This window comes from Protomyctophum bolini (genome assembly GCF_963924005.1).
Source record: "Protomyctophum bolini genome assembly, chromosome: 13".
In the NCBI taxonomy this organism is placed as follows: Eukaryota; Metazoa; Chordata; class Actinopteri; order Myctophiformes; family Myctophidae; genus Protomyctophum; species Protomyctophum bolini.
Window position 1 is genome coordinate 35,343,126 of NC_137874.1, and position 14,546 is coordinate 35,357,671.

At 41.6% G+C, this 14,546-nt stretch overlaps 1 protein-coding gene across 3 annotated transcripts in view; it reads right to left on the reverse strand.

The window, feature by feature from the left end:
• LOC308327281 (transmembrane protein 120A-A-like) overlaps nt 1–14,546 on the reverse strand; it is a 43,123-nt gene that overhangs the window by 18,933 nt on the left and 9,644 nt on the right. The window contains exons 9-12 of one of the 3 annotated variants that reach the window (XM_080780581.1): nt 14,203–14,295; nt 12,877–12,941; nt 12,671–12,739; nt 11,036–11,280 (exon numbers count right to left, since the gene is read on the reverse strand). In XM_080780581.1, the coding sequence (XP_080636707.1) occupies nt 11,167–11,280; nt 12,671–12,739; nt 12,877–12,941; nt 14,203–14,295 (341 nt within the window). In that variant the 3' untranslated portion in view covers nt 11,036–11,166. Of the gene's footprint in view, nt 1–11,035; nt 11,281–12,670; nt 12,740–12,876; nt 12,942–14,202; nt 14,299–14,546 lie in introns of those variants that run through there. The other 2 variants (XM_080780580.1, XM_080780582.1) reach the window with 2 other exon arrangements.

Consider the following 14,546-nt stretch of genomic DNA (forward strand, 5'->3'; position numbering starts at 1 on the left):
GGTTTTCATATACATTTATAAAATTTGTATTATTGTAGAATAGGCTGTCACAGGATCCACAATTCCAAGCGGCGCCTGATGCCTGATTTATATAGGCTACTAATACACCAATATTAGCCCATCTACAAGCTCACAGCACGTCACACGAGTCGCGACATTGGATGGTGCTTAGGGCTGTGGGCCCCTTGTCCAACTCTCCAGAGACAGTTGTACAATTGTGTTTGCTCAGTGTAGACGCGAATTACCTGTAAATGCTCAGTGGGAGGTATAGGTGGGGGATGGTTCCTTTGCTGCAGGGCTGTATGTTCTGAGGTCATTGCATTCAAACGTGGGGAAATTGTTTTCCGCTTAATTTTCTGTTGGATTTGACCAAAATCGACCATCTGTCATACAAGAAAGAGACAAGGTGAGGAGGAGTGGTCCTGTTGACCCAGTCTCAGTTGGTTGGTCTCTGCGTGCCTTACAGTGGAATATGCTTATTACGTGACAAATGACATTGGCAGCGCTTCAGAGGGCATGGGTGGCTGGCCACGGGGTCAGGGACGTATCTATAGATGTGTACAGTACGGGTTATTTTAGGGGTATACGGTCTTTAAAAATAACCTTGACTAACAGCCGGGCCATTTGTTTAGTCAGTGTCAGAGTCAGATGATGAATGTGTTTTCTATCTTTTGGTCTCCTTTTTTTGTCCTTGAGGTTTTGACAATTCATCTACTTTTGACAGCACAAACGTTTTATTCTCAACTCCCCTTCCTACACTAGTAAAACACAATTACCCAGCTAAATGTGGCATGGTCATCAGATGTATATTATTGTATTGTACATCACTCACTCATTCTAACATGTCTAATCCTATGTTGTGACTGACACGCAGACACACACACACACACACACACACACACACACAGAGAGAGAGAGAGAGAGAGAGAGAGAGAGCGAGAGAGAGAGAGAGAGCGCGAGCGTTTGTTGTCTGTTGACATACACTTATGTGTGTGCTTGTGTGGATGGATTTGGTGTCTCGGAACAGGGAGTATAAACAAAGCCCTGCTAGACGTGCCTAGAGGGCCAGGCTGGTGCTGCTCTTTACACCCAACTATGTTGGCTAAAGTGTGGCGCTAGAAGAAATGCCACATAGTCACCATAATCAGTATGATTCAAGTTGCAATCTGCCTAATAGATTATTAGATTAGGAGATATCCTGTGTGCAAACATGACATTTTGGCTCGATGGTGGCAGTAGAGGAAAGGCCTTGGGGTCAGTCAATCAGTTGGTATGAATGGAGGTTTGGGCCACAGAGTTACAGATCAGTTTAAGGGTCCATCTGGACCCCTGGTGGTCCCCGAACCTGATGCTGAGAACCAGTGAAATAAAGTAAAAATCACCACAAGTAGAGGGCAATTAAAACAAGTCAACTTCTAGGCATCGGCTATCTTTCCCTGCTACGTTGCTATAGGAACGTGTGCATGACCCAAACTCCCAGAAAGGCAGAATCCATGCAATCATCTGCAGTGTGTGTGTGTGTGTGTGTGTGTGTGTGTGTGTGTGTGTGTGTGTGTGTGTGTGTGGGGGGGGGGGGGGAGTCCTGCTAGAGGGTTATTCCCAATGAGCCATGTTGAATAAAGATGAGTTCTCCTTTTTTTTGTCTCACTTTCTGTAGGCCGCAGCGGGCTATGTTCTGAAACCCGCACACGCCCTCAGATCTCCTGCGTGCATTCATTAAAGAGGTGGATGTGATCATGTTCCTATCCGATTAAATATGCATGTTTAATTCTCTTCATAGTTCATAATTCAAGAAGTGCAGTTGCTGCTGTATAGAGGGGTTCATTTTTCAACGGATGATGGTGATGGATATCGGAGACCATTTCTTTCTGCCTAACCAGCGACATCCACAGAAGAGGACCCCATTATTGATCAGTTGCCCTCCTCTAATTGTCTGTATAATGCAGTCAATGTAGGTTTAACCAAAGAAAGAGTATCCAGAACAGCGTCATTGATTTTCCAAATGTGTCCATCGTTAGCTCTGACTGACTCTGCATGATTTATACTTTGTCGTACAACGGTGTCACGTACTGAAAATAGCCAATCTGTAAGCTCACAATGCGTCACATCTGCAATGCGTTGTGAGCTCATGGATCCGCTGTTCTTGCATCGTATGATGGAGAATGTATTAGGCATTAGCCTCTAATTGTTAGGGTAAGAGTGTCCTAGAACCTAGACAAGCATATTAAGCAACTATAGCCAAATAAAATACTAATTCGACAGCCAACTTAAAAACTGGGGTCCCAGAGTGAAAAGGAAAAGTCTAACTTGCTGTCTTCATTGTGATCAAAGTTCCATCTGGGGCTTTGCTCCCACTTCAGCAATGTTCAAAGCTGTTTCTTCTCCCCTAATTTAACAGGGAGAGGTTGAAAATATGAAAGCCTATATCCCAGAGTTGTTTTAATGTAAAACAAAGTAGTACTGTACATCCCACTGTGCTTCTTGGCACCAGGGCTCATTAACAGCCATGTGGAACTGAACGGTGTGTCCTGAACGTCCTTGATGTACAGCACATAGACACAGACCTGCTCATGATGTCATTGATTTGAGTTCAACCCACCCCCCTACCTTGTCTTACCTTTCTTTTGCATTCTGCAATGGAACAGGTATGGTTTAAAATACTCTTTAACCTCAGACAAGAGTTTAATAATGCAAAAATCAGATACAAAAGATAACCCCTTTTATATGAATTAATTCAAATTAAACAATGCATTTGTCTTCTTTTTTGCTTGGATTTTTTTACCCCTTTTTTCCCCAATTTAGTTGTGTCAATTGATTCATCCCTACACACGTCTGTTCTCACTGACTCACCTGCTGTTTGTCATTTACGTTGAGTTTACATATACATTTAACACCTTTTAATAAATGGTATCAAAGACAAATTCAGTCCATCTTCCACCAATAATGAAGCAGATGTCTTTTTTTACTAATTGGTTCCTTTTTATTTGGAGTTTAACCTTTCGTTATAAGAGCATTAAGAGCAATGTTTTGCTCACTGATATGATTATTAAGACCTAACTTACGTGTTGGGTATATGTAATTATTTTGTATCATATCTTTTTTTGAAAAAAAACATCACCAATAAATACACTATAAATGTATCCTAGACAAAACATCCTAGATAGATCAAAACAACAGCAGTATAGGTTTTTTGTTATTTTGGTACAATTGTGACTTGTGTCACAAAGGGAAAATAGCACATCTTATATATGTGTGCCACCCTGAGCACTTGACAATGTTATGAGCACGACAGGAATCCTGTATTGATTTAACTTTACTGTCAAGGGCTACGTAGAAACTGCCATTGATTAGGCTCGTTAGGTTTGCAACACGACGTGCATCCAAGCAGTGGGGTAAAGTAAAGTACATTTACTCAAGTACTGTACTTTTTGACCAAAAATTTGGCAAATTTAGTTTTACTTTATTTCCAATTTTCAGTACTTTTACTTCTATTCCACTACATCTCAGAGGCAAATGTTGTACTTCTACTCCACTACAATTATTTGAAAACTTTAGTTACTTTCTAGATTTACTTATTTTTTTACAAAACATACCCATTCTGGGCGGGAACCCCTTTTGGTGTTTTACCCCCTCAGGCCGGGAACCCATTTTGGGGTTCTGTACAGTATGTACAGTATTAAAAAATGTAAAAATGTTGATGCTGCTATATACATATTTGAAGTTTTTCCAGAAAACTTAAGTCAGGATTTAGAGGCGGTTTTAGAATCGGCCTCAGGCCTAAATGGGTTAACAACCACTTCAGCCCTATGTTCAGCCTTATGTATTACGGCCATTTTCAAAAGATTTGTATACATTTGAAAACTTGTGAAACGCGACATTCTCCATAGCGAGTACTTTCTACTTTTGGTACTCTAAGCCTGGACCGTCTACTGGACCGCTGAGTCGACCTTTACTTGTAACGGAGTACGTCTACCATTGCAGTGTATTGATACTTTCACTTCATGTAAAAGTGTGAGTAATTCTCCCTCCACCACCACCGTGTGCATCCAAGTATAAATCTGGCCCAGACTCCCCACAGCAGCTAGGCTCCTCCTACCAGGATGTCAGTCCATCTTGATCTTTGAGAAGCACACTTGCTGAACAACACAATCAAACATCTGTCTCTCCTGCAACATTATGTCTAATTGCCATGGTTACCGTACATTTGTGGTTATTTTCTTATTAGTGGATCCTAACGCCAACTGCTCAAAGCAAATTACTTTTAATTAGGCACTTTCTTTTGTCCTACACGCACCAGTTGTACCGATTCCACTGCTGTGCGTCAAACTTCCAAAGCCAAATTGTGCCAGGCCACTGTGTGGACTGTGGAGTTAACTTCTGCTTTTCTAAGGCAGCAGCATCAGAGAATGGGTCCTTCTCGTGCATTTTGTGTTTGAAGCAGAGCTTAAAAAGGTATAGTGGAATTATGGGATTTGTGCATTATGGTGCACTCAACCAGTTCAGGAATAAGAATTATAAATGTGAAATGAAGCCATGCTGAAAATTAAACATCTGGGGGTACAAGCCCCTGCCTGCAACAGCTTCTCTTGTTTTGTCACTCCATTTTGACTCTGAAGTCTGAACTTAATAACCCTAATATGAATCAATCTTCCCGCCCGTCCTCGATTTTGACCTTGACCGTGATTATGACCCTATAACCTTTAACCTTAATAATCAACAACCAGTCATGCGTATTCACAAATTCCCCACATCTGTATAGTCTTGTCACTGCTACCTTTACGGGCTCACCTGCCAGTGAAGAGCCCACACCGGGATGTGGAGAAACACCCTAATCCTCCCGTTCAACACCCCCTGCCGACCAGCACATATAGAACCTCTAGTGCAGCGACATAGATTGCCTTACCTGCCTGGCTTCGTGAACAAGGCCAACTGTGGCATTATGAATGCTTGACCACCCAGAGGCCTGTGGCGGATTCAAACCCGTAGCGTAGACTCGGTGGTATGTACTGTTTGTCGGACATTACTAACCCTACCTCAAATCCTAACCTCAATCTTAACCGGTCATGTATGTCGGACTCCGTCGCGTCAGTCTCAACCGGCCATGTATGTCGGACGACGTTTGCGGTTGGCACAAAAATAGTGGCATAAGCAGGGTTCGAACCCAGGAAGTCTATTGACTAACGAGCAATGCTACGAGCTGGCTGCCAGAATGGTTTTCCAGGCTCTAGTAGATACGCGCAAGTCGCGCATGTAATAATAAAGAAAAACCCTGCCCAGTAGGGGATGGGTAAGAAAAGCCCCACCCAGTAAGGGAGGCTTCTGTCATATTTCTGAGGGCTGATCTCAACCTTCTGCAGCGTGCAGGACAGTGATCCTTCCTGTATTGATTCAATTTCATAATCAAGGCATATGTCTGTCATTGATTAGGCTAAAATACTAGCTAACTAGAGTCATTCTGCGCACCAGCAAAGGCTGCCAGGGACACATGTACGAACACATACACGCTATATTAACTACAATCACACAGTTGTACAGTATGGACAACACATTTTTATGATGACCAGGACATTTGTCCTCACAAATGATGTCTTTCTCACACTGTACAACGACAAGTATAACTAACACATGCACGCACATTCCTGGGCCACCCAATTCTATTGAGCCGCGGCTCTGAAATGCTTTTATCATGGAGCAGTGCAGTCTGTTTCTCATGCATTACTTTTAATCAGCCTCCCCCAGATGGAAGCTCATCAGCGTTGGCCCTGCTGCCATCCTGCTCACTAAAGACAGCAGGCCCACTCCCTCACTCCCCCTCCACCACTCAATGTTAGGAGGCTGGGAGGATAAGGTGGGCCGAGATAAGAGTTTATTCTTCTGAATCCCAGAGGGGGGAACGGATGGAGGCGTGCACTGATGTGAGGGGGCGACCAGAATGAACGGGGAGGAGGAGGAGTTCTAGAGGTGAGGTAGATTGGGACTGGGAGCCTGGAGGGAGACTGCGGAGGAGACGGAGGTTTAGGCCACCGTTTCCCCCAACGTGAGAGTAGCCTACAGTATAGGAAGGAGCCATTCGGGAGGGGATTCTATTGAAATTGGATCTGAACCTTTCTTTATAAAAGGTAGATGCTCACCCAATGTGACATGGTGTGAGCTTGCAGATCAGCTATTTGTACAGAATGTTCTCAACCAGAACAGGGACGTAGGGATTGTGTGGTTAAGAATAGCCTTCAAAAGAGTCATTTTCAATGCAAGTAATCTTCATTCTACTTGAGTAATACGCAAGTCAAGTAACAGTACTTGTACTTGAGTAGGATGTTTTTCTTAAGCCCCCCACCACAGTCTCCTGATGTGCAGAGGACTGTGGCTCCGTCACTTCCATCCCCAATTCCTTGGGCTCCCTTCTTGACGGCCCCCGCTGCTCTGGCTCTAATGAGAAAGATGAAAGGTTCACAAGCAGAACAGTACACTACCCCCACCCCCACCCCCACCTCCCCGCCCGGCCCCTCGCTCACTTTTCTCTCTATCCCGTTTTTATTCAGCCCAGACTCTCTCTCTCTCTCTCTCTCCGCTTCAGCCCTCCAGCTCAATACCACGATTCAAAAAAGAAAAAAGAAATCCCAAATGTTTTTTCCTTTTTGGTGGTGAAGTGGGGGGAGGTTTGCGCCAGTAGAACAACTCAGCCTGGTTTTAATGTTAATTTCATTCTTCTTCTTTTTTCTTTTTTAGTTATTCTTCCCTGTGATCTTCCATGCCATTTTCTCTCAGTTTCTTGCGCCAGTTTATTACTTTTATGTGCGCTGCTGTTGGTGTGCAGCTACTGTACGGCAAATCAAATTGAAAAACCCAGACTGTTTCAATGATACACATCTTAGACACGACACAAGAGAGAAAAGTGCACAAACAAAAGCCAAGTTTCATTATGGGTATACAAAGAACACCTTCATATATATTGCTACAGTATACTGTAGGAGTATCAAAGATCACAAAATGATGCGTAGATTAATATTTGCACACAATATGGGATGGGAGTGTAAAAATGGACACATACTGTGACTCTCAAGAGTTACAATAACCCCATATTCTACTGTGTATTCATAAGACGACACTCTCTCTCCTGTGTTATCAAATAAAAATAAATCACAGAGAAATAACCTTCACAAATGTCCATCACATATTCACAACCCCCAGCCTTAAATTCATGAAGCCATGACTGTGGTTCATGATCTAAACCAGTGATTCAACTACTTTTTCATTTCAAGGACCTGCAGTTTGACCTACATTAAGCCAGGGACCCCCATTTATATTATTATTATCGTTATAATTAATATGATTGTTTTCTAGAGCCCCAACCTAGTAATCCTGGGTTACTTTAGCTCTGAGAGTGAACAAATGGAACCATAGTGGTTCCATTTGTTCACTCTCGGATTTACAGACCTGCTGGAAGCCTCCCAAGGACCCCTTGAACCATTGGTCTAAACTACAGAACCTCCTTATCATTGGACCACAGTGCACACAGCTTATACTGAAGAGATTTCAATCATAGAAATCAAATGATACAAATTCCATTTGGGATTAATTATAGCTCAGAATTAATTTACAAATGAATAGCCTACAAAGTCGGGAGGGAAAAGAAAAGACTGATTTATTTGAATTAGCCGACATTTGATCATGTTTGTCAAATGTGATAGGCAAGATCTGAGTAAATTAAAATCTTAAAAATGCGCTTCGAAAGACTGGGATAAATTATTTATACATTTTTGCCATCCATCCACCATGCTTAGGGTTATTGGTGCACCCAGACACAAAGCCATCACCCCCACTGCTGCTACTGTAGGACTATACTTGTCTACTATCTTTTCTTATACCGGTAGTACATTATTCTAGTATGTTTATATATTAGTATTGTTCTCGTTATGTTTGTGTTACCACAGAAATGCAAGTGCATTTAGCTGCCTGTACCAGTAATGACAAATACACCTTGACAACTACACACTCCTGCCATCTTGTGGAGGGTATGGGGAATACAGTTCATCCAAAGCCAGTGTGAGTAGGCCTACAAATAACAATGATAAGATGTTAAATCAAAGAAACGCAAGATCAGAATAGCTTAACAAGATGTAAACCCCTGTTCCCCTGAAGTTGTTCATGCATCACCTTTTAAAAGTGCATGTCATTGTGATTTAAATTTAAATCAGACAACAACCAGCAACAGTAACTGCTCCGGAGTGCCTATGCACTAAAAAAAAACCAATTGAATTCAATCGTTCCCTCCTGAGAACCCAATGGAGGGTTCTTATCATTCTTATCATTATAACCTTCTTATAATGTACCGTTTCACTGATATATTAAACATCCTGTTAAACGTCCTTTGACTACTTTCAGCTCACGGGTCTTATGTCCTCCTCAAGTGATCGTCTCTTTGATCACCGGAATCGACTTGCCAGGAGGAATATGGTTCATAGAGTCTTTACATCAGCCGAGCAGCATAAACAGGTTTCTATTCTAAACGACTCAGAGTCCTGATCGGTGTTATGTGCTGTAGCTTGTTCTTAAACATGTCCTCTTTCTGTAAAACCACTTTGGTCGACTCATTTCTCTACGACACCCCCACACATAAAAGTTCCTTTGTGTGATTCTTCAAACATACCGACTTGGTGACATTATTTGTGTCAAAGCTTGCTCTTGTACTGCAGTAATAAAAAGGTAAAAGGAGGGTATGGAGGAATATAGAAATGATATCTGTTGGAACAGATAGATTTTCCATTTCCAGGCCAGCATCAGACACACGTCAGCTCTCTGTGTGGACACTTCAACACAAGTCTACATAATAAAGACAGGACCATTCAAGCATGTGCCGGAAGATGCAGGATAATAATGTACATTGCACCTTCTTGATAGAATGGTTTTGTTTCGTTTTATGTGGCGGTATGTTTTCGCGGGCATCGATTTGCATGGAGTGTCCTTTTATAGAATGAAAGCAATGACAATGACAGCCTCCGGACATAAAGTCAGCAATCGTTTTAATAACATTTTGAGAAGGCCCATATGGGGTAGGTTGTGATCGTCTGTTGCGGAAGGCTCATAATATTTTCCCTTGGTAAGACATACCGTACAATATACAGAAACTCTTAACCACTTGTCCCTATTTTGGCCATATCAAACATTTTCAGAAAGTTGAAAATATTAAAATATTCAACAATAGCAGATCTACAAGGTCACAGTGTGTCACAATGTGACTGCTTGTAGATTATCAATTTGTTTTGCAGCTTTCTTTTTTTTGTTGCATACGTATAAAGTTAAATGCAGCATAATTATGTAAGACGAACCATTGTGGCAGGCACTCTGCTGGGAATTTTACTATCCAGTGCAAAAATTGTACAGAGAAAGACAATATTGCATTTATCTGGTCATGATACTGTATAATAAGAGGTTTATCCAACACAGAGGTGAGCACTTACTATGAGACCTAGCAGATCATGTCTGTGTGTGTGTCTGTCTGTCTGTCTGTCTGTCCCGCTATACGTCCAAATATGGAGTGTGTTGCATCAACACAATCACTCAGCTCCATATATGGGCACAAAAGTGTTGCATCAACAAACTAATCACTCAGCTCCATATATGGGCACAAAAGGGGCCAAGTCCACATATACAGTAACAGCGGGACAGACACACAGACAGACATCGTTCTGCAGGGTCTCAGCTGCGTTCGCTTCCCGCGTTTGCGCGTCTTACTGGTATAGTTGGTTATATAGTTCTATGATTGGTGCTGCTAAAACCCCTAGAAAGATAAATAATAATAATAATAATAATACAACACAGTTCACCTTGTGTCAAAGTAAAGTAAATACTGACATGAAAACAGCAACCATTACCATAGAAGAAATATGTAACAGCCCTCCACAAATCCTCAGTACATAAATTACATAAAGCAGAACAGGGTGAATATGCAATAGTGTGCCTACTGTAAGCAGGTACAGTATATCAGTGGCCACGTAATATGACAACACATGAGGGGTATGAGAACAATACAACAAAGTGTCTCATCCCTGAAAAGGAACCAGTTTGGGAGGTGTAATGATAATACGGTAGATATCGAGCATCAAAGGATTGAGTTTTCAACCACATCATAATAGTCAAGACAACAAACCCACTCCACAGGTCACAGCAACATAGCCAGGCTCAATGTATTGAGCCAACTGTAACAACATCATTGTAACAAACCGTCACACAAGGTCACTGACTGGCACTTTGCGTCAAGAACTGCATTGCAGATCAGTAAAAGTTAGGATATTGCAATGTAAGGTTATAATGGCTGGATCCATTGAAATAGTGTGACTGAGCAGTACAATGTTATTTTAAAACAATTGTCAAAAGAAAAGACGGAAACTCTAGGTGTACCTGAATGTACACATTTTACAGAACCGTTTCTCGGAAAGGCCTGTATACTATGTAGGCAAATGAGTAATTAACTCTCATATTACCTTTTGAATTACCTAATTAATAGGTTGATTAGATTTGTTGACATCTTGTTTGGGACTAATGCAGGACAGATGGATCTAAATAGCCATACAGTATAGGCCCAGTGCTAAAACAAATACAGTGAGGTGTAACTGCATTAAGGGCGATCTATACTTGAGAGCCACACCGACTCACAACCAAAGACTATATATCAGGGGTTACTCACTTAAAGCCCTGTGAATCTCAGCTGTACAATTTAGATTCCCTCTTCACTACAGCAGAGAGGATAGGACAGGCACATGTGGAGGACTCCAGCAAGATATCAATCCCAGACCAGCAGGGATAATAAGCATGGTCCTGGAGGCGAGCACGTCCACCAGTATAGTATCCCATCCAGGCACTGGGCGCGGCATTAATAAAGCATTCAATCTTTACATAGGAACCTGACAATACCAACCAATACCAGCCTCCTTTGATTAGCAGGTACCATATGAAAGCCGCGGAAATACATGGGCTCACAGAAATGTAAACAGTCCAAACGGGACAAGGACAAACGTTCGTAAAATCAGACACATGTAACATGTTTCGTAAAATCAGACATATGTAACACGTCCAAAAAGAAAGTGCAGCCACAAGAACTTTGCACATATTCCATAAATAGCTGGAGGTTTTCCTTTTGGTAACACTGTCTTGTCATCTATTGCAACCTTATAGGCTTTTTGGCTTGTCCTGGTTGTTCATGTACTTCTGGTAAACCACTCCCAGTGTAGTGACGAAGTTCCCCATGAACAGCACCAGGTAGGAGCAGGCACACATCAGCACCTACAGTGCAGGATGAACACATGCACATATTAGGGGACTGGGTACAACTGTCCATCAAACTAATCCTTTTAATGTCCATTATTGGTATTCAAAAACGTTGAATACATTGAAAATAGCAATTCTACAAGTTCACAATGTGTTGCATCGTGATCCGTGACGCATTAGGGCAGGCACATTAGTGGAATATTATGGAATTATGCCACCAGATACTGTTTGGACAGAAATCGGCCATTTTACAGCACAGCGATGGAAGTGAACGATCATAGTTTTTGGCTTTTATGAGCCATAATGCAAATAAAGACGGCGTGTGTGGGCCGTTTTTAGGTAAAAATGCAAATTATTTATTTATTTTTCTTTTCAGGATTATTCCAAATAAAACCAATTTTGGGATCTCGGGCATGGCGTTTATTTTTTGAAAATGAAAATAATAAGGATCCATTATATATAAAATAAATTTGCATAAGCCTGCAACGTCGTCGAGGCTTGGGCAAGTGCTACGGCAAGTGGTTACTGTATGTAATGTTATGGATACTGTTGAAGATGATCAAAATAAACCAACTAACACTATTAGACAATAGACATTGTGAGAGTAATGCATATCTTGGTATGCTGATTTGGTATTGGTATTTGTGCTGTTATATGGTATTCAATTAAGTATTAAGAAGCTTAAATGCATAAATACTATACTGTATGCAAAATTAGATAACAAAAACGTGTCAGCAAAGATCTATATTTTAGATAGTTCATGAGGAGATAATGGTTTCATCTGTTCAGCAAATGACCCAGTGGATAGCAGTGTACTGCCTCCTACTGCTCAAGGGAGTCATTTCAGCTATACTCGGGAAAGAATAATTAGGCAGCAACTAACCATAGTGTAGATTTGTGTCACTATTTGTATTGAAGGAAATCAGTGTTTCAACTGATGCCAAGTAGATAATGACCATTTATATAAAATGATATGTAAAAACTGTAAATCTACATATTTAAAATGGCTTTTACAGAGATTGCACCGAGGGCACACCAGAGGGAAAACGCAAAAGAGGCAGACCCAAGAACACATGGCGTAGGACAGTGGAGGGAGAGTTGAAGACCCTGCATCACACCTGGGGATCTATAAAGACGCTGGCCCAGAACAGACTGAAGTGGAGATCCTTTGTTGCTTCCCTATATGCCAGTCGGCATAAAGGGCAGTAAGTAAGTAAGAAAGATTGCACCGAACAGTTTTGCCAAAAGAGTATTTAAATTAGTCCAAATGAGAATAATAATCTAAATCGTTAAAGCATTATACATTTTGAATGAATTGCATGCCCTAACATGTTACTGTTGGCAGACCCGCTGTAGTTATGTTATTCTAGCTGTTCAAGTTTCCAGTGTATCGTGGTGCACATACCTGCCACTCCTTGCATTCTGGAAGCCGAGCCATTCTGAACAGGGTAATGCCACTGTAAAGCTGCCAGAACTGAAAGCACAAGTCCATTCTTAATAAAAAATTCCTTCCAATCTTAGATAAGTGTCAACTGTTAATGAGCAGCTGGAGGGAGGGGGCCACTGGGGGGGTTATAATAAGTAGACACTATTGCAAGAGAAGACACTCACATGACCAAAGAACAGGAAAGGCAGGAGAAACGTCAAACCTCTCCACATCCATGACTGGAAACCCTCTGAACGAGAAAATAGGAGAGAGGTGAGGAGAATGTCATTTTTTTGACTGGGATATTTGTGTTACAGCAAGTTCAGAGAATAACATGAACCAAACAATGTACTAGTAGCAGGGGGCACTTAACCATTGGCCAGATGGTAGGAGCTTAAATTCAGAGGATGAGAGCCTTCTGAAAGAATAGCCGCAGCTTTATTAACCCATTCTGACCTGAGATCAGATTCATACGAGGTTTCCACTGGACACACACTGGGTCTGATTAACTCATTCTGACCTGAGATCAGATTCTAAAAATGTCAGTCGTTCTTCGAATTTTTCAAAAATAGCAGACCTACAAGCTCGTATCGCGCCACTCGGTGGCGCGATATGAGCTTGTAGATCTGCTATTTTTCAATAGCTAAAGCATAACATGATGCCAACACCAAAATGGGTGCCCGGTCAGAATGGGTTAACCACCCGTTTGTTAAATATGTGGTTCAAACTACTAAAGTGTACTGTCTCCCACAATCTTGCTTGACCCCTTCACAACCCTACTAAGGCATTCTTCTCTCCAATGCCAAGATTAACATACCGACAGATAACAGCAAAGGAAATTAGACTCTATAAAACAATATCATCAATCTGAAATTTACGACAGCCAGAGGAGAGGACAGGAGAGGATACACATTAGCCTAAAGCACAGATTTGCTGGGCATGTGTGGTGGCCACCAGGGGCGCCTCATGTGCAAATTGACCGCTACAAACTGTCAAATCTCAGTTTCTCTGTGAAGGAACGTTTGAAAATTATGGTTTTCGATGGTGGTGACAAATGACAATTATGTTTTAGTGCCGGGTGGATTAAAGGAACTGCCTCTATGTATATGTATATGTATATGTAATTTGTAAGTTGATTAGCGGTATACTGTGGTTACTTTGCGCCGTAAGCACCGTCCCAGCATTTTCGATGCGTATGCACCGTCCCAGCAAATGACGTAATGACTAGTTGTGCCTGATAAAACCAATGGTTTTCAATGGTGGTGACGTAATAACGATATATTTTAGTGTCGGGAGGATTAAAGGTAATGCTCCGATGTATACATGTATGTAATCTGGCACCACTGCCGTTTCAGGCACAAGTAATCATTACATAATTTGCTGGGACGGTGCATATGCATCAAAAGTGCTGGGACGGTGCATACGTATCAAAAGTGCTGGGACGGTGCATACGCGTCCTGGGCAAAACTAGTACTTGCACGCTCTGCTTACGCAAATAATTATCAACTCACCAACTGTTAAGTCCATTGTGTGTCCTTCTCCCAGGGCTCTGAGTCTGTACAGGCAACCACTCTGGTAGTAGTACTGGAGAAACTGGACAAAGCCTGCTTGGTGATAAAAGACAAAATAGGTATATTATTTAAGGATGATCCAAGTCATATAATATAGTGTACTACGTAACATCCAACATGTTTTTATGAACTGATTCTTTGTTTTGAACAATTCTTTCACCACATAAACTTTCTCCCTGCATTATTTCTCATTCCACCCTGGCTGAGGCATTAGGTTTTATACAAGTAGACTATAATTCATAGTGATGTTGAGAAAGTTTTGTTGACCGCAATCCAAGCTACGT